At 39.6% G+C, this 24,022-nt stretch overlaps 2 protein-coding genes across 3 annotated transcripts; one reads left to right on the top strand and one right to left on the bottom strand.

Moving 5' to 3' along the window:
* Positions 1-368: 368 nt before the first annotated feature.
* On the bottom strand, positions 369-14,896 carry zdhhc20a (zDHHC palmitoyltransferase 20a). Of its 2 annotated transcripts, XM_039677058.2 has the most exons (14): positions 14,493-14,896; positions 13,045-13,071; positions 12,712-12,806; positions 12,005-12,125; positions 10,576-10,645; positions 10,130-10,162; positions 9,909-10,029; positions 8,383-8,418; positions 6,640-6,772; positions 5,796-5,922; positions 5,552-5,635; positions 5,186-5,295; positions 3,956-4,003; positions 369-2,730 (listed from the first exon to the last, which is right to left on the bottom strand). In XM_039677058.2, exons 1-13 carry the CDS (start codon positions 14,608-14,610, stop codon positions 3,960-3,962), a joined length of 1,119 nt encoding a protein of 372 aa, XP_039532992.1. In that variant the 5' UTR covers positions 14,611-14,896; the 3' UTR covers positions 369-2,730; positions 3,956-3,959. The 2 variants fall into 2 exon arrangements, with proteins under 2 accessions (XP_039532992.1, XP_039532993.1); XM_039677059.2 differs by lacking the exon at positions 8,383-8,418 and having other exon boundaries at positions 14,493-14,877.
* Positions 14,897-18,698: 3,802 nt separating this feature from the next.
* On the top strand, positions 18,699-22,545 carry LOC120482964 (uncharacterized). The gene has a single exon (XM_039677747.2). It carries the CDS (start codon positions 18,967-18,969, stop codon positions 21,364-21,366), a length of 2,400 nt encoding a protein of 799 aa, XP_039533681.2. The 5' UTR covers positions 18,699-18,966; the 3' UTR covers positions 21,367-22,545.
* The last annotated feature ends 1,477 nt before the right edge of the window (positions 22,546-24,022 follow it).

The raw sequence follows: 24,022 nt of genomic DNA, 5'->3' as shown, positions 1-24,022 counted from the left end.
TGAGTGCAAAAATGGAGGCTCTAGACCCTTCCAGAGCTGAGATATTGAGATATTTATAATGATACGTGGGATCTCAATTTCTCAACTCTGGAAGGGTCTAGAGCCTCCATTTTTGCACTCAGGTCTAAGTCTCATGGCCCAGCAGAATCCAGATTTTGAAAAGATTGGAGAACTTAATTTCTCGACCCGAAAAAAACCGTCAGGGGTACCCCTGTCGACTTTTTCGGTGCGAGAAAATAGGTTTCTCTGATCTTCTCGAAACTCTGGATTCTGATATAATGACTTCTAAGAGCTTTATTTCCAGCACTGCTGGTGAGCAGGTCAACAATGTCATTCCTTTTTCACTGTCAAAATCAATCACACGCCAATGGAGTGCCAACATTTTTTTATTAATTACATTTCATAACGCATACATTAAACTCTTGGTAAATCTGCAAAGTACAAACATTAAATTGAATTAGACAGAAAATCTGTGCAAACTGTTTAGACTTCAGAAACATCTTCAAATATAACATCATGAACCAAACTGGCCTGCAGAGCAAGTACAAAAAAGATTCTGTACAACGTTTTTTTTTTTTTTTTTGGAACGAATAATAAAACTCAGAAAATGGTCCTATATGTTTGGTTTTTAAATTCCAGTAATACATTACATATTCATGAGGGAGTAAGTGATTGATTAGCGAGTTCTTTGATATTAAAATTATTATTTTTGGCATAATTCGGTCCTATAAAAATGTTTATAAAGACGATCATGTCCTCATTCAAATACCACATGACCTCCAGCAGATGCAGCAGCCTATCAGTAATTACATTTGATGTTGCAATGGTTACATCAGCTCAAGATCTGCAGAAATGCTCATAAATTGGTATTTCATATAGCCCCTTCAACCAGGTCATTGCTTTTCAATACTTTTTACATTAACATGCAATAACATAAATAAAACAATTCTGAAAAACTATAATAAAAAACTGTTCACTACAAACACGATTCAATGCCTTCCGTGATCATCAACTCTGAAATGAGTTTTATGGGCTGTTTTCAAAGTATAAACACACATCTTTTTTTTAAGAAGAGATATGCATGTATTTCAGTCACATGAGAGCTTCCTTATGAGGTCACGTCCAAGCTAGTCCAAGACCGAAAAAAAAGGTCCATTCCATCCTTGGGCCGTAGACGACCGGACGAGCGCACCAGCCCCCTGAAAATTGATCTCAGCTCTGGAAGGGTCTAGAGCCTCAATTTTTGCACTCAGGTCTAAGTCTCATGGCCCTCTATCATAATCCAGAGTTTCGAGAAGATCGGATAAACTCAAAATCTCGACCCGGAAAAAACAACAGGGGTACCCCTGATGACTTTTTCGGTGCGAGAAAATAAGTTTCTCTGATCTTCTCGAAACTCTGGATTCTGATAGAGGGCCATAGGGGTCTACGGCACTTTTGGTAAATACAGTGGGTTATTGGACAAATAGTGGGTTCGTGGGACGGGGGCGTGGCCTGGGAGTACCTGGGGGCGGGTCCCGTGACGTTTGCCCAGTATAGTGGGTAATCACGATCCGTTAAATCGAGGGTAGTCCTGAAAGGCCCACACCCCACCAAGTATATAGGAGAGTGGGCATCCCACGAACTCCTACGATCCCTCAGGGCCATTATGAGCCCATTGGCAGCTTATTAATATGGGCTTTTGTCCACGAACCCCCGGTTTGGACTAACTCCTGGAATAAATGAAGACGGTGCATCTGTAAACAGACCTCACTGAACTCCTCCCACTTACAGAACAGCGCAAACAAACAACTGTACACCAAGATTACACATTCACGTGGACTAAAAACTTCATCTGTCTTCAAACTTAAATTAAGGAAATCCTGTCAAAACTCCACATGATACTCTTTGCTAGAAGTCATTTTTCCATGAAAAGTTTAACGTCTTGGCCTGAGTTCCTTCTGTAATAAACAACTGAGCTGCATGTGCTACACAACCTAGAAATGAAGTGTCACGATTCACGTCATCTGCTGCTAAATCTAGCCCTCAAACAAAGGCACAAAGCTGATAGTATAATGCTGATGGGCTTGAGGTTTGAAAAAGTGTTAATGAATGGGTAGAGGACCTAAAAGTTGTTGAATACTACATTAAGTTTTACACAAATAGAGTACATTAATGTAAAGATCTAAACGGAAAGTATTGCACCTTCTGAATTACGTCAAAAAATACTTAACTCATACATTAGTCGAGGTTGAGGCTTCCGTGTAGTGCATTTTACTCAACGGAGGAACACTTTCTCATCACTTGCATGTTAATTCAGATCAGTTTACATCTGCAGCTGACAAAAGTGCATCTTGGGTAGAAACACCTGGCAAACTTTTTTTTTGGTCAAAAAAAAAAAAAAAAAAAAATAAAAAGTAATCCCAGAGATTAACCAGTATAAATACATTGTATATTGGATATCAAAACACCCTAAAAGTGGTGTTTTGATCAAATAAATGTGCATTTCAGAAAAAGAAAATGTGTTAGACACCATGCAATAAAACCTGGTGAAAGAGTCGTTGAGTTCAGTCGGAGAAGAGTCTGTGCGGATATGAACGCAGGTTAAATAAATCATGTCCATAGAGATGAGAAGATGATGCTGCTATCCTTAAGGCATTATATCTGAGGGCTATGCGGTCTTTCACACAAGGTCTTAGAGCAAGAGGATCCTTAAGAGAGGAAACATAATCCTGCTGCCATTCCAAGGTCCTGTAAGGAGAGAGAAACCAAACAAATGCTGGAAAGATCCATTCTCTGAATATGCAAAGGGAACGCAAGTCAGCCACCGAACCAACCAATCAAAAAAATCCCGTACATGTAGGTGAAAAACGAAAAATGTGATTATTAAACCATTGAATATTAATCCATAACTAATCCATTATATAGACTCATTACACGTAAAGGGAGATATTTCAAGCCTTTATTTGATATAATTTTGATGATTATGGCTTACGGCTATGAAAACCTTTTCACAATATTCTAATTTCGAATTTGGGGGTTTTATGAGCTGTAAGCCATAATCAACAAAATATAACAAACTAGTGCAATGCCCGTGCAAAATCAGTTTTTGTGTGTTTTTAGTAATTGTTGGTTTGGTATGTTCGCTGAATAGCCTAGGCTACTATTACACAGGAGCCTAAACTCTGAGAAAATGATAACGTAAAGCAGGGTTCCTGCAGACAAAATTAATACCATACATTAGGGGTGTGCAATATTGACAAAAATATATATCTCGATGTTTTCAACGTTTTGTTGGTAACAAGCAAATTTGAACAAGCAAATCCACAAAGAATAGGCTAATAAAAACAATACGTACGCAAATAAGATATTTCTAATTTGGAAAACATTGAGATATGACCAAATCGAAGTAAAAATAAGACTTTTTAAGACTTTTTATGGTCTTATATTTAAAAAATGTAATTTAAGACTTTTTAAGGCTTTTTAAGGATCCGCGGGAACCCTGTAAAGCGTTAAAACACTGATTCAAAGTTACAAGACTCTTGCCCAAATCTTAGGGGCCCGTGTACACGACTACTAAAAATTATTTTCAACTAAAAACAGAAAACTGTTGGGCTTTAAAAAGGTAACTTTTTAAAAAAGCGCACGTTTTTGAAAAAGATCTCAGCGTAAACTACACCAAAAAAAAACGTTAATTTGTGAAAACGGTGACGTCATGCGCATGTGTGTTTCAGTCAAAAGTTTCTTTACAAAGTGACATCGCCAACTACTGGCCTGGCATTAATAATACAGTGTTTTTAGTTGTTTCCACAGATCCATGTGAATGGAGATAATTTTAACAATGTTATTGTCTGTACATGAAAAACGCAAAGAAAAAACACACTTTTAGAACATTGCTTTCGTGTAACCATACCCTTAACCACTACAACACATAACCCCAAAGACAATCCCCATTCAAACTAAAGCAAAGTCTTACCTGATTAGGACTCATTCTCCATGGTAACAGAAACAGGCTGACATACTTCTGGAAGACATTTCCACACCGATCAGTTTCATAAATGCATACATTTCCCTCACATTTTTATGTAATCGGTCAACTACATTAGGGAGCAAACTGGTGTACATTAAATGGATACTTCACCTCTGGAAAAATGAATGATGTGTATTTAAAATGGGTAATTTATGTAGAAGAAATGTGAAATTTTTGAATTTGGAGCTTTCTAGACTGAGAAAAGCCAGAAAATGTATTTTTGGCTTATGTGGATGAAAGACAACAACTCCCAGAAAGCACTTGCTTTGCTGCCCTAAGAGGCCACGCCTACCGGTAACAGAGCGCAGTAGTTAAACAACAAGTCTAGGCTACTAGTGAGTGTCCGTGCCCGAAAATGTGTTTCGAGATCGCCAAAAATGTCCGGGATTGGGCTTTTGCGTTCTACAGTCGCCGTTCATTATGTTTCCTGTGGCGAGCGAGACGAGTGAGGGCCGCGGGAGAACGGCGCGAGGCCGGCGGCGTGATTACCGATGAGAAACACCTGTGAGACGCACCGGTCTCGTATCTCTCACGGAGGAGCGGGAATTTTCTTAGCGATGTTAAAACGCACATCAACCGATCACTTGTTTAGCGTTCATGTAAACACGACATTCAGATTCACCAATCGGAACGAATTCAGTTAGATTGAAACAAAAGCTGTGCATGTAAACAATGAAAAAGCAAAAGCTGAATCTCGGACATCGACGGCCGGACATGTCCGGGAAAAAGAGGATGGTAACCCAGACTACTCAGCTTTCTCCACAGAACAAGAGCCTGCTAGCTTAGCTTCCAGAACAAAATGGCCGACATTATGTGTTCATTCTGTGAGTGAGATCGCCCTCTATGGGCAGGTTGAGGACATGCGGGACAGACCCGACTACTGACTGGAGTCTTTAACCTCTGGACATCCTCTGATGACGCAAAATGACGAATTTTTCCAGACAAAAAAAAAACCAACATAAATCCCTCATCTCAGGGGGATATGAGGGTGGAAAGCACGGTAATTCGAAAATACTACAGGTTTTCTACTAATACAAAGCTTAATGCTAAATCCTGAAGTATCCCTTTAAGGAGCAGTGTGTCTCCATAAAAGCTTCAGAGAAACCATTAGACTTCTAACAATATTTAGTGATAAAAAAACACCATTTTCCAATTAAAAGCTCCGCCGTGACGTACCTATGTTTGCAGGACTGCCGTCTTTCTGCTCCTCGGAGTGCGTATCGTTGCCAAGGAGATGATTCTGTGACTCACTCAGAGGTCTGGGGTTTGTCTGTCCATCAACAGTGCTGTTACCATAACAACCATTATGTGTCAGTCACAACACTTATGGCTATTTCCACCGCTCCAACATAAACCTCACCCTGGATTATATTTTACTATTAACAGTGACGCTCTGAAGACATTTCTGGGAAAACAGACTTCTAGAATGTCTGAGATAAAAAGATCATGGTAATCATGGTTTAATTTGTTCTCATGACGAACTGCAGAATTATACTGCCATTCAAATGACCGGAGGAAATGTAAAAAGTAGATTGTAATTACCATTTAATGGCCTGGTGTTCAACATTGCCCTGCTCCGAGTCAACGTTGACTAGGCGAGTGGGGAATGTGTAGCCGTCGCCTGAACTAGAGAGGAAAATACAGCTGCTCATGCAACAACAACACTGAATGGTTTCTCATGAGGGTGTTTATAATCTTGCAATTAACATTCAATTATCATTTACTTTCTTAATACACGTTTCTGTATGTAATTATGAATGATTCATTGGTGCATTTTAAAGGGTACCTGCTGTAAATGGGTATGCACCAACATAGCTTGCTGTCCCCGAACACCTGGGTGATGTTCTTACGGAAGCCCAGAGTGAAGCCATTTTTATCTGGACCATTTCTGAACACCGGTGCCCTGAACGCCTCTGAAACAAAGGATGAGAGAGCAGAATGAGGTCTGTTCCTGTTCTCAACAAATCTCTACTTTTGAACAACCTTAGGGAGGAGTATCAAACTTCATTGTAAAAACAAAAACAAAACATACATCATAAGCACTCACAATCCAACTGCCCACATTCATTTACATATGACTTTAATGAGCAAAGTTTTATTTGTTGTCTGAACATGTGACTACATTTTGCCTCAGTAAAAGATAATGATGCAAAAGTCGGTCACGATGTGTAACTAAGAGATAGGAGGACTAGCAGGTCAAAGAGTGACGGGGAAAGAAAAATATGAACCTGGACAGAATACAATGAGGAAGTAATTACAAACTAAAAAAAAGCAATAACTGTATTTAGTGTTTGCAGTGAAGCGAAAGAAAAACAAAACAATGGCAATGCAATAAACAAACATTAAACCGCTTATGATAAGGAGATGTAAGTAATAATAATTGAATGGCTAAAGATGAACTAAACAAGAAAAAAGGAAAAGGAGAAGAAAAAAACATGAAATAAAAAAAGAGGTGAAGGATGAAGAGAAGGATGAGGAGGAGAAAAGGAGGAGTGGGAGGAGAAAAGAAAGACAAAGCAGCAGAGGAGGGAGAAGAGAAGGAATGGAGAGAAAAGAGAGAAGATGAAGAGGAGGAAAAAGTATATAAAAGGAAGAGGAAGAGAAAGCAGCAGGCAATACTAATCTCTTACCTATAGTGGTTCTGTTTTTTCCCACCAGCCACAGATGGTAGCTGAAGAGGGACAGGATACTGATGAAGAACATGGCCGCCACAAAGAACAGGAACAACACATGGAACTTTGCATGAGTGTCCGGCAGATGATTCTGTCGAGTAAGAAGAATTTGAGACAGAATGAAAAAAAAGAACATAAAGTATCCAAAGTTAGTTCATAGATCAGCATTTCATTACACTACAAAAGCATATTCAGGCAAGACCCTCACGGGTCACTGTAAGGTATGATCTTTTTAAATGTGAAGTGTGACAATCAGGAAACAAAATTAACCCCTTAAGTGTCACCCCCCCCCCCCCCTTTTTTTTTGAATATAGATGAAAATGCACATTTCGAACTTAAATGGTTGTAATTCAAGGATGCTTTGGAATATAGACATAAGATTGGTCTCGCTTTAAAGAAGACATTTGGCAGATTTTTGTAGAAGTGAAATAAATTAAGAATGTGAAACGAAAAAAAGTTATAGAAGTTTGAGTTTATGAAAATGTACAATATAAAAAATTTAATTATATTAATATTTTATATAAAATATATATTTTCAAAACCTAGGCGACTCTAAAACTGCAACAAAAAAAAAAGCCAAAAATCTGAATAAGTTGTGTTTCAAATTTTAGGTTGATATCTCAAAAAATGAGCTTTCAGTAAGATTTTGTTTGGGCGCAGTACCAAACTTTTTCACTAGATGACAACCAGACTCCATTTCTGCCCATATCACTCATGTGTTTTGAGTGATATGAACAATTATTTCCACAATTTTCATACAATTTATGAAGTAGACATCCTATTCAGAAGTATTATGAGAAGTTTTGGCAGATTTTGATATGAATTCATCCTCTAAGAAACAATAAAAAACAAGTATGTGCGTTATAGCTTGCTGCCACATCTCAAATGGTGAATCTGTAATTTTTTTCTTTATATTTAAAAAAATTTCAGACCTTTTTTTGTAAAATAATTGAATGGAGGCTATCTTTTGAACTCTTGGCATGAAAACAAACAGGTTTTTACCCTTCTTTCATGATTTTTCATGTTCATCACAATTTCAAAGTACAGGTCTAAACATGCCTTAGAGTATGAAAATATTCTTGTTGCAAATTGATAAATTATGGCTCCTCTGTAATATGTTTTGAAAATCAATCACCAAATATGAAAACTAGAGATTGTAAGCTTTCAAATGATATATAGTTTGTCAAGATAAGTTTAGGATAATACTGTTTTAAAAATGTAATGGATTTGGGCCAACCGGTGGGCCCGTGACACTAAAGGGGTTAAAAAAACTCCCCGGTTTGGTCGGGGAAATATAGTCCCGCCCCAAACTCTCAATGTTGCTGTCGAACTGTCTTTGACTATTAAGCTAGAATAGGGAAAAAAATATTTTTACCTTCAAAAAAAAAAACAACAACAAACACACACACACACAACACCTTTAAAATTGCGAGATGCCCAAAATCATTTACTAGCGTTCGACGTAGTTGCAGACAGCCTGTTCATCTAACTACGTCAACACTAACGTCCATGTCTGGTAAGAGCTGATTGCGGTGCCTCTAAAAAGCGTCTGTGTAATTTAATATGCAAAACTGCACTCTTTATAGCCACACTACTGGTTATTTTAATCAGTAAAACAATGCAAAGCAAAATGATTCAACAGAGCAACGCAAAATAAACGGCAACAGTCAAAACAGTGCAAAGCACGCGTGAGTGGTTTACCTCCGGGCAATGCTCTATAGCCCTCCGTCTGCAAAGCTTCAGACAAAGTGTTAAAAACAGACAGAAAGTTAGAAGCAGACACATTTTCTTCCATCTTTCTGTGTCTCAAAAACAAACATGCACACAAAGGTCCTCGCGTAGCATTTAAGAACATTAATATATTTCTATTTTTCAGTAAAACTTTTTTAGATTATTATACTGGTGGTGCATAAATGAACACATAGTATATGCTACTGTTCAAAAGTTTGGGGTTTATAAAAACATTGCTTTTAAAAAAAATTAAAAATGTTTTTGATCAAACATTTATTTAAAACAATAATATTGTGAAATCTCTCTATTTTTAGCTATGAGACAGAACCATTTTCATCAGCCGAGTCTCTAAAATACAAAGCACAACCAAAACAATGTTCTTCCACAAAATGCATGCAGTTTTGTTTTTCAACAGCTAGAGCGCCGAAAGATACAGTGTACCTTTAAGGGGGTCGCACACCGGACCTTGCGCCGCCATGTCTTTAAAATTCGAACACATTGAGCGTACACACACCATCCGGCGTCACTGTCCGCGGTGCCCAGCTACGGCTCAGGACCTTGTTCAAAACCCTGCCGCGCCACAGAGCGCCATTTGCAGAGTTTTATATTAAATTTACATTTATTTGTCTCAACTCGTCGTTAATGTGCATGTTTTCACTCGGGTTAGCTAAACGCTAGCTAAATAAATACTATTGTGACATACAGTAGTTGCCTAGACATACTAGGCACTAACTACAAGTGTGAACACACCCTTAAACTCAAATCAATGTTTATTTAGAATAAGACTTATTGATTTAGCATGTAGCTGTGTAATTAAAGCTACACTGTGTGATTTTTACCCCCATCTAGCGGTGAAAAGGTATATGACCATCCAGTGAATATTAGTTTCTGTTCCTCTCAATTCCGATTTCGTTTTAACTCCTACGGTGGCCAATGTAGTCCAAGATTAACATGGCTTCCAGTTCAACCTCATCCATCAGTGTTAACTCAAACGTAAACGCGAAAGGCGAAGCTTGAATTAACGGGTATGTCCCTCTTTGGCTAATGTACTTTCAAGATGGAGGGGCAACATGGCGACCGACATTAGAACCCCTTACCCGTATGTATTTTCAATGGCATATTATACACTCACGAGAATACTTTATTACTCGAACGAAGTAAATATACATTAATGAGCACATATATTTTTGAAAGAATTAAGTGTTTTTAGCTAAGAATAAACTAAGAGTTACACAGTGTAGCTTTAAGCAAGATTTAATGAACTAAATAAATCTAAAATAATAAACCCCAAAAGTGCAATTAGTTTATTTGTCTTTGTGATATTACCACCTGACTGTACATGATTGTTTCACATAATTGTTTAGATTATCTGCAATTCATTTTCATGCAGACAGAAAAACACATAGATGGAGAGACACGCTGAGGTTGGCGCTCCGAAATAGCACAAGGTGAGCAGCGAAAAGTGTGAGAAATGAGAGGAATGTGTGTGGACTTACTGTCCAGAACTGGATAAAGTACTGCAGAACTGTGCCGGCGATGTAGACGCAGTACAGCATAGAGTATGCCAGGAACAGCACAAAGAACTTGTAGTTGGAGAATCCAACACAGTTATTAACCCTGAAAGACACAGCAAAGAGTCATTACCTCAAGCACAACAGTGAAAACACAACTTAAGGTAAAAAAAAAAAAAACTCATCGCAGCTCCGGATGCACGTACCATGGACAGTGGTGATCCATTTTCAGCACACATCTGGGAAAAACAAAAAGGATCAAAATAAAATGTGCAAATCCAAGACTGCATCCGAAATATAGCAGGCGATAAACAATATGTGACAAAAAAAAAAATGTTCGAATTAACAGTATTCACAAAAACATTTTTTTTAAAGTACTCGGATGACCTACTACTTATGGCAAGATTTTGAAGTGTGCATACAATGGACACTTTACTATCCCATGAAGCCATGGGAGCATTTACGAATGACAGTGAAGTGATGCAACTGACGCTGGTAGGTCATGTGATAAGGACAACATGGCGAATGTAGTACGTCCCGATTACTTCCATACTAGATACGAAAGACTTTTTTTTAAGCGATCGTGGAGTAATTAAGTGCCAAATCACAGTGTGTGATTTCCGACGTCGACTGTGTTTTTTGGATGACTCACCTGTCGCAGGTAGAGCAGTGATGACATCTGTCTGGTTTGATCAGCTGACAGCGATCGCAGTAACGGATAGCTGAGGGAGGAAGAGGAACTGTATGTCACTAGTATATAGATACCAAACCATTCAAAAGTTTGAGGTCAGTAAAGTCAGTAGTTCATTTTTAAAGAAGCTTTTATTTAGCAATGATGCATTAAACTGATCAAAAGTGACAGTAAAAACTGAATCAACTGTTTACACAAAAATATTAACCAGCACAACTACAAGTATGTGAAAGACTTCTCTATCACACTTAGATACAGTGGAGTACGTAAGTCTGAGAGAGCCATCATTTAATATTTATCACATTTTATCAGAATATCAGTTTGAGTAAAAAGTTGAACAGCTTTAAAACTACACATTTCTAATGTTAAAGGGATAATCCACTTATTTTGGAGATAGGCTCATTTTACAACTCCCCCAGAGTTAAACAGTTGGGTTTAACCGTTTTTGAATCCATTCAGACGATTTTCTGATATTTAGAAGAATATAAGTAACCAGACAGTTTCTGGTCTCATTGGTTACCATACAGTGTTGGGTGTAACTAATTACTAAATAATTAGTTAAGTGTCATTTAATTACTTTTCCCTTGAAAATGTAAAGTAAGGGATTACTCTTAATTTATCTGTAATTTAATTACAGTTACTTCTGATGTAATTGAGGTAAATACTGTGTATAGATCAATCCGATCTCACAGCGGTGCGTATGCATTTTATGAGGTGTCTAAATGGCACGACCGCACTCGTACAAATTATTGTAAAATATGTATGAAAAAAGTGTGAAATGTCATGAGATCAGACATAAAACAATAGTGGGTTTAACTTTAAAATGTATTGTCTGATGCTAAAAAGTATGTTTTTATAATGTAACCTTCTCCACCTTGGTCTGTTTAAGGATAATTCATGCAATTTTATAGTATTTATTTGAAAGAATTAAAACAGATTCATGTCTATTCTTGTATTATTCAGCTGGTTGAGATTGATATGGGATAGTGAAAGTAATTAGTAATTAAAAGTAATTAAATACTTTTTAGAGAGAGTAATTTGTGCAGTAATCTAATTACATTGTTGAAGAGGTAATTAATTACTTTTTTAGAGTAACTTACCCAACACTGCTACCATAGTAGGAAAAATATATACTATGGTAGTCAATGAGACCAGAAACTGTCTGGTTACTGATAATCTTCTAAATATTAGAAAATCGGCTGAATGGATTCGAAAACGGTAAAACCCAACTGTTTAACTCTGGGGGAGTTGTAAAATGAGCCTATCTCCCAAAAAAGTGGAGTATCCCTTTAACATTAATAAAAACAATACTTTGAGTTGAATTAACTGCAGAACATTTTAAAGAAGAAGTACAAGGGATTTCAATGGCGATGTATATTTTCCAGCTCACCCCCGGATCCTGTGCGTGTATATACGGGTAAATCTCTGGCCACTCTTTTCAGGATTTCCTGTTGGGCCTCTGGTCTCTCCTCTTTCTCATACAGCTCTTTTTCAGCCTTAGGAAGACAGAACTAAGAGAGACAACAGGATCTAAGATTGTGAGTGTGAACAGACTAATATGAATCTGCATATGCAGCCAAAATCAACCAGAAACTTTCAAATAACTTACTAAATTCGTAATACTATTTTTGCCATCTTTATTGGCAAGATACATGACAAGAAATTATTTGACTTGCACTTTCCAAATAAGCAGCTCACAGTGTTACAGCAACTGCTAAACCACCCCACAGGCAGTAAAAAAAAACGCAAAAACATCATTTTTTGGTCTTTCTTCCTCTTCTCTTCTCTGTCATTACATCTTGTGGCAATAAAACTACAGAGTAGCCAGAGTTTAAAAGCTCTCTCTGCTGCTGCTCCTCATCCAGATGTGAGGAACATAACCACATACGCATTACACTATGATAAATATTGTGCTACCCCATTTATTTATTTTTTTAAACCTTTCTTTAACCAGGTAGGCACATAGAGGACTCATTCTCATTATAAACGGCAACCTGGCCAAGATAAAGCGTCAAAGGACAGGACAGTGGTTACAAACAGTTAGCAAAACCTGGGCCCTGAAGCAAAACTAGTAACGAGAACAGAGAGAGACAGTACCTCTTTTGAGGGGATGGCAGGTTTGGAAATGATGGTCTTCCAGTAGGACCATATGAACATGAAGAAACAGAGGTGAAACACTATCAGATAAAAAACTGCGAGAGAAACAGAATGAGGGGACTTTTAGAAAAACAAACGACAATTCATACTTACTTTATAAACCAAAAAAAAAAAAAAAAAAAAAAAATGCTGTTACTTCATAACAGAAATGGGATGTGTTGTTCATTCTGGTGTGACAAAACATGTGACTAAGAACAGTAGGAGGCCAGATTAGCCAACAGAAGAATTTGTTAACTGCTTTTGCAATATTGCTTTCACTGGCGTTCCTCTTACCTTGCTCCTCTGTGTTAGTGATTGTATCTGCAGAGAGAAAGAAGCAAAGGTCAATTGGCAATCCCACCAAGAACAACTGGCCTGATTCACAAAGCCATCTGCTGAGTGCTGGGATATTGCTAATGCTCTCCCAACCACCCAGTTCCCTTCAGTTAGGCCGGAGCGCCAGGCGACTGGTACTGCCATCTGGCAGAGTGCTGTCAGAGAGAGCCTTGTGTCCATCACGGATGGAGAACACCGACTCAAGTGACTGACAGATGAATGTCGTGATGAAATCATGAAATAAATATTTTGATTAAACACATTTATTTCATTAGGCCTAAGTGTTTCAAATATTTTATTAATCAAAAAGTACTTCCAATGTCAATGTAGGAGGTTTAAATGTGAAAGTCACAACATTGAAAGTTTAATCATGTCCATTTTTTTCCCACTTGGTCTCACTAGTGTTGTTATTTTATTTATGTGAATCATTATGAATGTCAATTAATATTTTATGTGAAGTGTCACAAGCCTTGTTTCATTTGAGAAATAAAATAAGAAACGCAAGAACAGCAGAGATTTTCCTTGCAACTCTCCATTATAGTCATACCATCAGATTTCTAAAAGGATTTCTAAACTTTTATATCATAAAAGAGAGGGTAATCAATAAGGAAGGGTTTACAATACATCACTGCCCTTTACTAGGGTAATAAATGGCCCAGAAGAACACACAAGGGAGTATTTTTAGAAGCTGATGGGAAAGTAATAACCGGGTGGAACTACAGAGAGTGCAGCGATCACTGTGAAGTGGTTAACAACAGCTGCAGTTAAAGCATATGTTTTCAGTCGTTTACGTTTTACACTTTAAAAATATATATTCACTTAAGGAGTTCCCCCTAAAAATGCAAAAACTATTACAGAATTTTTCTTCTTTAAAAAAAAAAAGAAAGAAATTGTAAGAAACTGTAAGTCTATTTAACAAGGAATGAGGTAATTGTGGATATATACTATAACTATAAGACAGAAATGATGCATAGCATGTCATACCATGAAACTGTTTGACAAACTAAACAATGTATAATTCCGAGGCATACCTCGATCAGATTGAAGTGAGCTTTATGTCACTGAAAATTAATAATATATTCGTAATTCTCTTCAGTACGTCAGCTTGTCAAATCAAGCCTCTCAATCAGTTTAACACCTGGGCTTAACGCTTAGCTTGAATTAACACTGTGCATACAAATACAATAACTGAAATCATTATCAAACCAGTTCATTCATGGCTTTCGACGTGATTATGCCCATAAATAAATACTATACAAAGAAAACGAGCTGAATTTCGATCCATATCTGGTACCAGTCGGTCACTGTCACTTCCTGCCCTGACCACCGCTGCAACAACTAGCCATCAACTTTTATCTAACGTTACACTGTTACATTCAACCAAGTCTACTAGGGTCGAAACTTACATATACAGAGCTCCACCACGTAAGCGTAGTAGGACCAGCACACGACCAGGTTGATGAAAATCACAGGTATCCAGGATAAGCCCCGTTGACAGCATCTTACTGCCTGAGAGGGCGCCATCTTTAATCCGACCCTCGGAAAGGGTGTCGGTGACGTCACGGCAAGAGGCTCGTCCGATCGACGGCGCGCTCGGAGAAAAACAAAGAGCTGCTTAACACCAGCAGCAGCACATTAATTCCCCATTATCGTCCAATTAAGCGAGAAGTATTTAATTTTTAAATCAATAACACAATAAACATTCAATTGTCCTCCCAAATGTAGTTGTTTTATTATGTGACAATTCCGAGCCTTTTTAGGAACCCAAATGAAATCTCCCCTAGGCCTAGCCTAACATCTAATCGCAGTTTATTTAATTATTTTATTTCTTCAATGACGTGAGAGTTTAAACCCCAATTTATTGTGTTTTGCTGTGTGTATAACTTGCTATATAAAAAATGCTGTACAGACGTGTTTTCAGGGAAAAAAATGGTGATGAATTTAGTTTTTTATTTAACTAAATTTTAATTTAATTTGAAATATCTATATTTTTTTATTTTATTTATTTATTTATTTATTATTATTATTTTTTTTTGTTGAAATATCTATCTCATTAGGGTCTTCTTATAAATTACGTTCAAAGTCAACATGCTCAAGGCTGTTTAAATGTGCACTTTGAACGTTTATTCATTTTTTTTTGTTTTTATCACTTCACTTGGTTAGGCGAATTACATGTCATTGGTGCTACATTGTTGTTATTAGTCAGTGAATAACTAAAGTATGTATTTGTAATTTTCCTGCAACTCGCCATCCCGCCAGCAGAGGGAAGCAGAGCAGTAGTTTCAGCATCACTGTTGGTCTCCCATTGAGACAGTGAAGAGGTGAGTGGACTTGAGCATGGGACGCAAAAATCAATATTACAGTCTGGATGGATTTGAATCACCCAGCTAAATGTAATCTATTTAATGAGTTAGACTGGATTTCCCAAGAGTCACCTTCAATGTGGTACTTTTCATTTGTGCTTAATTTGATTCATTCATTGATAATTATTATTAAATTTGAATAATTTAGTATTTATTTAAAAAAAAAATACCGAGTATTTTAATCTTTCCTTCGGAATCATGTATTAAAGACGATTAAAATGTTTAAGCAGATCAAAGTTACTATGGTTACTATGGTTACACAGCACGCTTGAGTTTTGCGCACCAGAGGAGAGAGAGAGCGAGAGCCTGAAAGAGCCATCAACCATCAGTTAACTAAACAGCTTTAGGGCTTGACTGTCATTGTTGTTTGTGGCTTCTGGTGGTAGCTATTATGGGCACTTTTTTAAAAAGTAAAATAAGGAGTCATGAACGATATACGAGGCAGATGAGAGGCAAGAAGAGCGAAGCAAACTCACCTCCACCACGACCAGATTGTACCGCAAGACAAAGAAAGGAATAATAAACATTTAAAAGCAGCCATTGAAGTTGAAATTTCAGCATCTTAAAATAACCTGCATTTAATTTAACTTGCTTTTCATTTATGGTCAGAACACTCAAAATGGTGAAACATCTGATCAAAAGGCACAAATTTGGGATCCATGGAGACAACTCTGAAAAGACACCAACAAACATAATGCATTTGAAGATGATTGCTCCAACCAAGGGTCATTCACAGCTCGCCTGTTTGTCCTGGATTGTAAATAGGTTTGTCTGTTTGGATGAAGGTCAAAGGTAGGTAACATCTGAACATGATTTTGCTCTCTTCAGTCGCTCTGAAGACCTTCCCTTGAACTTCAACCTTCAGCTTCTGCACCGAATCTCCATCTACCCGAGGAGCCTGTAGAGAACTTCAGTTAACATACAAGAAACCAAGACCAAACACACATCTAATGACATTTTTACAGTCCATGGTCTGCCCCCGCATATAGGCCTGCAATATACATTATTCTCTGTTATCGTATTACCCACCCCAGCCCCTGATGTTTTTAAAACCTATAACACCCCTGATTCATTGGCAGTTTGCTGGCTATAGGTGGGCTAGGTAGTTACGGTTTATTTGTGAGTTTTATTAGATTGTTTTTTCACCCTGTGCCCTGTCCTGCAGGGGGAACTCCAACATTGATGCCAGATGTGGTTCATGTCTCTGCACTGTAGAAAACACACTCCTCTGGTGCTCTCTTTGCGTATCTGCTCTTCTCTTCGGGAGGTTTCAGAAGTGAGTTCGTCAGAGAACCATCAAAACAAAGAACAAATTGTCTGTTCCTGCACTTACGTGTGATAAATAGATCTTGTGCTGAGCCTGATTTAGAATCTTGTTTATGATAAAATACTCTTTCACACACACACACACACACACACACACACACACACACACACACACACACACACGGTCTCACTCTTTCATTGCTCTGCGCCTTATGTAAATAATGAGTCCTTTTTGTGAGCCAAATAAATTTATAGTGATAGTGATTCATTGCAGATGATACCATTAAAAGCAGCTTTGAGCATCTATTGACTATAATGTGACTGAGTGGTTTGTATATCAACACACTTGGATGATATGGTTATCAGTAGTTTGTATTGATGAATTATACTACATTACAAACGTAATTCTGTACTAAAGACTGGCATTAAATGAAAATTCGCCATATTTTCTAAATGGATACTGATCTTATTGTGCATTATTCATCCATGCATAAAACATTATTTATGATTTTCTGAAATATATGGGCTTTCTAAACAAATAAAAACAATCATATTCAAATTCAAAATCTGATATTCTGCTGCAGAATTTTACACTTTTTTTACACTCTCAGAAAAAAAGGTACAAAAGCTGTCACTGGGGCTGTACCTTTTCAAAGGATACACTTTTGTACCTAAAGGGTGCATATTGGTACCTTAATTGTACATATTAGCACCTAAAATGTACATATTAGCACCTAATATACATAATAGCACCTGAAATGTACATATCAGCACCTAAAATGTACATATTAGCACCTAAAATGTACATAATAGCACCTAAAATATACATAATAGCACCTAAAATGTACATATTAGCACCTAAAATGTACATATTTGCACCTAAAATGTACATAATAGCACCTAAAAATGTACATAATATCACCTAAAATGTACATATTAGCACCTAAAATGTACATAATAGCACCTGAAATGTACATATAAGCACCTAAAATGTACATATTAACACCTAAAATGTACATAATAGCACCTAAAATTTACTTATTAGCACCTAAAATGGACAAAAGTTTACCCTTTGAAAAGGTACAACCCCAGTGACGGCTTTTTTGTACCTTTTTTCTGAGAGTGTAGAATCACACTACCTAATCATATTTTTTTAAAAACTGCATTCAAAATAAACTTTGCTCATATACAAAAAAATGGATGTGCAGAAGAAGAGAGATGGGTGTGGGATGTAATTCACATGTAAATGGGGCGGGCGGGGGGCAAACAGGGAGAAAGAATTTTTTTTAAAGTAAGTAGATCATGAAAGACACTGGTGCAGAGATGAAGAAACTGAGTAGGAGAGGTGGGCCAAACTCAGGTGATAAATAAAAATAAGTCCTCAAGACCCCAGCAAAATAAGTGCGACAAGCAAAAGGATGGGCTACAAGAGCATGTATTGACGAGAATTCCTGCGAGAATTATGTGTGTGTGTGAAAGAGATTGTGGGTGGTTGAGTGGGAGGGGCAAAAGAAGAGAAGGAAGGTTATTAGAGAAAGACAGTGAATTTCAGATGACGTGATCGGGAAAGAGAGGGAAATTATGTGGAAAATGTTTCAACACCCTTCCAAAATGTCCTCCCTGAATGTACAATACACAGTCTTGAAAGTGGAAACATATTTCGATCAGATACAGCAGGGATGCTGTAACCAAGCCAGTTGCTGCCTGCGTTGTCCTTAGTCCCATACGCAACAGTGATGCTGATAGCAAGAGAACAGTCAAAAATAGGAGGGATAAATCTGCATGAGTAACTGGGATGGGAACACTTGGAGGAAAAGAGGGAGTGGATGGGGAGAGAGAGAGAGAGAGAGAGAAAGAGGGTAGGATGATGACAGCCCCTGGCTCCGCTCCATTGCTGACGAAAGCTGCTTAGACCCTCAGTTGCTATGGCGACCAGCTGGAGCAGCCAGAGGAGAGGGACAGAGAGAGGGAGAGGGAGGGCGGAGGCTGGAGAGGGAGGAACAGAACGAGAGAGAGAAAGAGGGAGCGCTTGAAAAAAAGAGCAATAGACACAGAGAGAGTGGAGACGGAGATAGATACACATTGCTAGCAAAAACAATCTATAGAAATATAAAGGGAAAAGGTCATCTGTTTATTTATTCTTATCAGTTATATTTCATTCATTTGATCGTGAGGATACAAAGAGAGAAAGTGTGAGGGTAGAGCGAGACGTCGAGACGAAGGAAAAGACACACCGCAGTGGAGCTGGAATATGGATGCACAGTCTGAGAGCTGTGAACCACCGCCATGTGACCCTCAGCCTCCAGGTAAAATCAGAAAAGCCTTCAAACTGTTTGGCAAGCGGAAGCCTGGGAGCATCTTCTCCATGCGTGGGAAAGGAGATGGAGGCCCTAAATCACCGCCATCGATTAGCAAAACCCCGGATGGAGTAAAAGAGCCGACTGCCCCGGAAGCAGAGGCAGAGACGGTGGATCTCGACCAGGAGGATGAGAGTCAACAGGAGGACGCTCCGATGGAGGAGTTCACGGGCGGAAACATGAATTCAGAAGTCACCCCGACTCGCCATTCCATCTCCTCGCTCACATCTGCCAAGTCTTTGAGCTTCCTCAATATGCTCCGCAAAGGCCGACGGGGATTTACGGGAGAACGCCAAGCTCAGACCGAGTCTCAGAGGCCTGGACGCCAACGGAAGGGCCTAAAGGGATTGTTTGGGACAGTACGCTGGCGTGGTAAAGAGAAGGAGGATGATGAGGAGGAGGAAGAGTCTCAACCTGGTCCTCCTCTACTTGCTTCCCGCTCCAACAGTGTTGAGATTATTAAGGAGAGTCTCACATTAACACCCGGGCCTCCGGCTCGCTCTGTGGAGGAGACCGTGGAAAAGCTTACAACACAAGAGGGCCCTACGTCATCTGAGGACTCCGCAAAGGTGAGTGGAGTGAACAAACCTCCAACAAATGAACGCTTGAGCACACTGCTCGGAGATATCTCATCAATTTTGAGCTTCGATTCACTGACGCCATGTGGAGATATTGTAGCAGATGTTGAGGCAGAATGGGTCAAAGCTAGCTGTAGAATGGAGGGAGCACCTGGCACACAGCAAGTGGATATTTCTGAGAAGACTTCATCTTCTACAACTTCTACAAGATCAAAGCCTAGTCCTTCTCCTACTTCTACTCTAAGCCCCACCACCTCTTTCAAACCGTCCCCTACTTTAGCAACCAAACCCAGCCCTTCACCCACCACCACCAAACCTTTTCCCAAACCTGCAGTCACCTCTTCGGTGACCAAAATGTCACCTGGCCCTATTATCCCTACCCCAACATCCAGCCCTCTCGCTAAACCCACCCCCACATCATCAGCTCCGCCCATAACCCAGCCCATCCCAATACCTCAAACTACTCCAGATATCCAACCTAAACCAACCCCTACATCTGTCTCCACTACACAGCTTGGCCCTGGCCCCTTATCGAGCCCTACAACCAAATCTATCACTTCCCCAGCGAAACCTGCCCCGTCCCCTGAATCTAGCCCTGAAATCAAACCTGACACACAATCTAGCTCCATGACCAAACCTATCCCAACCTCTACACTCATTCCCCTATCTCTCTCGGCCACCACTTCTGAAACGATGAGTTCCCCCCCTGAAACTTCTGCTGTTACCAAAACTGAACCTACCCCAACCCCTGTGACTAAAGTATCAACCCCTGCAGCAAAACCCCAAGAATCCAAACAAATTGCGTCTACCTCTGCAACCAAACACACTCCTTATCCACCACCATTTGGTAAACCTACCCCAGCCCCTGCACCAACACCAAGACCAAAACTCGTTACAACATTTGGATTATCGACAAGCCGAAACACCGCTCCCATTGCCAAGCTTGAGACTAAACAACCCACGGGACAAACTTCAAAATCTGTCAGAAAAGCCTCCATCTCTGAAACGACTGCTTTTGTTGCTCTTACCCCGTCGCCTGCTCCTATTCTTACCTCTGCCACCATGAAATCCCCCACAGTTACCTCCACGCCACACATTCCCGTCCTGAAGTCTCCTCCAGGTACTATTCCATCCTTCATTTCGTCAAAAAGAGCAGAAGATGATGTCGGCACGGATTTGAGGGAGGACCTGTTAAGACAAGAAGGAGCTGATAACAGAGACTCTGCGGCTACTCAAAGCATCAGCAAGCCTGTGAGAAGGGGCCCCGCAACAAAGCCCTCAACTCTAAGTAAGATTCCTGTTTGTGGTGGAGGCAGACCTGCTAAGCTGCATCATCGGGATTCCCAGCCAAATGGAGACGATGACCACTCGAATCTACCAACGCCGGTACATGAGGAGGAAAGTCCGTTCACTCTCTCACGGGAAAGCAGCAGCAAAGAGGCCCTCAGTGATGTCTCCACAGAATCGGGGGGTGTCACCCCAACCCTCTACCACAGCCAAGAGGACATTCTTGATGGCAAACTTAGTCTCCAGACACATCCAGGTGGTGCAACAAGTTCAACCCGGGAGTCTAAGATCCCCATCAAACACGGATCTACGGCAACCTACCATTCTGTGCAGGGGAGGGCCGAAGCTGCACGCTCCAAGATACCGGTGTCCAAAATGCCCATTCGTCGGACCAGCAATAAGCCTGCGCCAACAGCCAACAGAAAGTAACCGACTTTCGAATCCCGTCTATGACATTCCACTCTCAAGAAACACTTTTTAATATATCCGGTCAGGCATCACTGTGCCTGGTTTACGCCTTTTTGCATCATTATTTGAACTTTTTTACACGCCAGTGTTAATCACGCAATTCTTTTATCAGCCGGGTGTTTCTATTCATATCACTCTAGAACAGACTGAAGCTGGGTTTGCCACCAGGAACAGATGCACATGTCTAAACGATCCCCATGGCAACCAAACATGCAAATTAAATGGCAGCCACTAAAGCACAAGAGCCCTCACCTGGAATCAAAAGCCATGTAGACCGTCTCTGAGGACACAATAAATGCATCCGTCCATTATCTCCTCCGGCATCATCCATCTACCCGTCCTTTGTGGTGGTTAAAAGCCTCAGAGAAGAGACGAGCAATCCAACGTCGAGTCTTGTGGTTTTTGTCCAGGTCTGCAACACACTAGAGGGGCCCAGTATCATCATCACAAAGGTGCTTTTTTCTTATCTTCTTGGACTGTCCACAAAGAGAAAAAGAAATGTTTTGTTACAGAGCAATGGAGGGATCCTTTGTAGCATTTGTTACTCGGCCTTCTTTTTTAGATTTTCTCGTCTGGTGTCTTTTTCCAAATTTTTCTTTTTCAAGTGAATTTTGTGGATCAATGTCATAGTCTTCTTGGAGCTCCCACGTGTTGTATGCAAACAAACTGGATATCTTACCTGTACAGTTCATGCCAAGACAGGATATTCCACAACATCTTTCGAATGTATGTAGCAGAACGCATGCCCTACTTTTCCAACCAGTCGAGCCATCGCACTCCTCTTCCTCGCTGTTTTTTTAAACACTGTGTTAAGTCACACAGTGCCTGTCAACTGTAACAAATGTGTATGTAACATGTCATCAAAGATGGATATGGCATTTGGATCTAACAGTGGATTGTGTGAGACTGCATTAAAGAAGTCTAAGGACAGTAGAGGTGATGTTTCACGGGCAGTCGGTGTTATAGGTAAGCCAAGACTTTCATGGATGACAAGTTTTCTTTCGAAGTTGCCATCACATACACATTAAATAGAGGACTATTTTTGTGTGTACGAGTGTGTACATGTGAATGAGTGGGTGTGTGATTATCTCAATGTCACATTGTTTCCTATTTAATCAATAAAATGTGATTATAGAACGATTTCAGTGTCATGCAGGGTGCTTTATGGTATGGGAATCGATTGCATAGGACAGAATCAGGTTGTTGGTTACATTGTCCTCTGTAGTCACGTTATGTAACCATGTTACTCAGTCAGTAGTTGTGGATACCCACTATAAAGACCCAGACCCCCACCCCCAGCTTCCTCTGCAGTGCCATGCTGGGATGAAAAACCCACTGACCTGAATAGCAAACCTCATGAATGTCAGCATTTCCTGGTCAGTGAGCTGTATGCTAAGATGGGCTATAGAAACTCCCGCCAGCTGCTGTATGCAAAGGATGTTTCTAATGGGTTGTTATGCTGTGTGTCGAAGAGAAACAGGGATACAGTTATTATAAAACTTAATTGAGGGAATGAATGAACACTGAAATGGGGGGACAGTGGTGCACACAGAGAGAACGAGAGATCGTGCTACAGATGGGGAGAGAGAACAAGGAAGGGGAGGGCAGAAAATAGCAAGCCTTTTGGTTCCATCACAGCTGTGTTTTGACATTCGTGACATAACATAAGGAATGCACACTCAAACTATTGAAATCAAACAACAGCAATTGATATATGTAAGGACATTCGGGTGTTGATCTCCATCACGGGGTGAACAACAGAGGTAGAGCGAGTCTGCAAATTTGCCATAAGGAAAAAGAAAAACAAAGAGACGGCACAAACAAGGCTCCGTTGTCCAAATCAGAGCCCAGGGCAGCAGGACTGTTTAACTGGAAAAACACGAGGTCTTCACCACTTCACAAGGTGATTAGCCAAAGAGCAGCTCACTGTTAATGGAAAGCGTCCCCTGCTTATGGATCTGACACCCCCCCCCTGGGGTCTTAGATGATGAAAGGCATTCGCACTCCATGGTCTGTTTTTACGTCTGCTCCAAACCTCAGGTCTGATAGTGAATATGAATAATCCTGATGATCACGTAGCCTCAATTACAAAAATTACAAAAAAGCGAGCCTGCAGTCTGATCTGAGGCAGCAAAAAAGATGTGTGCACAAGATAAATCCGGCATGAGGGTCCTATTTTGAGCCGTATCTCAAAATAGGAGGAAATTGTCTAAACCTAATCGAATAGTCTGGCATGATCCTCCCGTAAAGCACATGGCACAACTAGCCGTATTCATTATTACAAGCAGACAAAGACATAATATGGGATTAAAATGCGATTTAAGATGATCTGCATATGCGTTCAGTCTATGTGCATCTAAACATGAGATTAACGACATAACCTCTCTAAGAAATTTGTTTCGAAACATGAAACTTCCCACGTCTCAAAGCAAAGGCCCACCAGTGGACATGCATAGAAATATGATACCATCAGAAGATTTTAACTGTGTTGCCTGATATTACATACCCATCGGTAAATCATATTTATTTTACAGTAAAATGTGAGCAATGTGAGCTGCTGGATGATTGTCATCAACTCTCCTGACAACAGAATGTATCTTATTCCCCATCGGTGAAT

This window comes from Pimephales promelas, chromosome 23 (genome assembly GCF_988280905.1).
Source record: "Pimephales promelas chromosome 23, fPimPro1.hap1.1, whole genome shotgun sequence".
Classification (NCBI taxonomy): domain Eukaryota; kingdom Metazoa; phylum Chordata; class Actinopteri; order Cypriniformes; family Leuciscidae; genus Pimephales; species Pimephales promelas.
Note: the sequence above shows the minus strand (reverse complement) of the source record. Positions and strands in the feature narration are given on the sequence as shown.

Excerpts from the sequence above, each read along its gene's own strand:
- zdhhc20a (XM_039677058.2), bottom strand. The coding sequence starts at position 14,610 with ATGGCGCCCTCTCAGGCAGTAAGATGCTGTCAACGGGGCTTATCCTGG. Across the intron at positions 5,636-5,795 it reads TGCATACCCATTTACAGCAG|TTCAGGCGACGGCTACACAT; the intron begins GTACCCTTTAAA and ends TTTCCTCTCTAG. Across the intron at positions 4,004-5,185 it reads CGGCAGTCCTGCAAACATAG|AAGTATGTCAGCCTGTTTCT; the intron begins GTACGTCACGGC and ends AATGTCTTCCAG.
- LOC120482964 (XM_039677747.2), top strand. The coding sequence starts at position 18,967 with ATGGATGCACAGTCTGAGAGCTGTGAACCACCGCCATGTGACCCTCAG.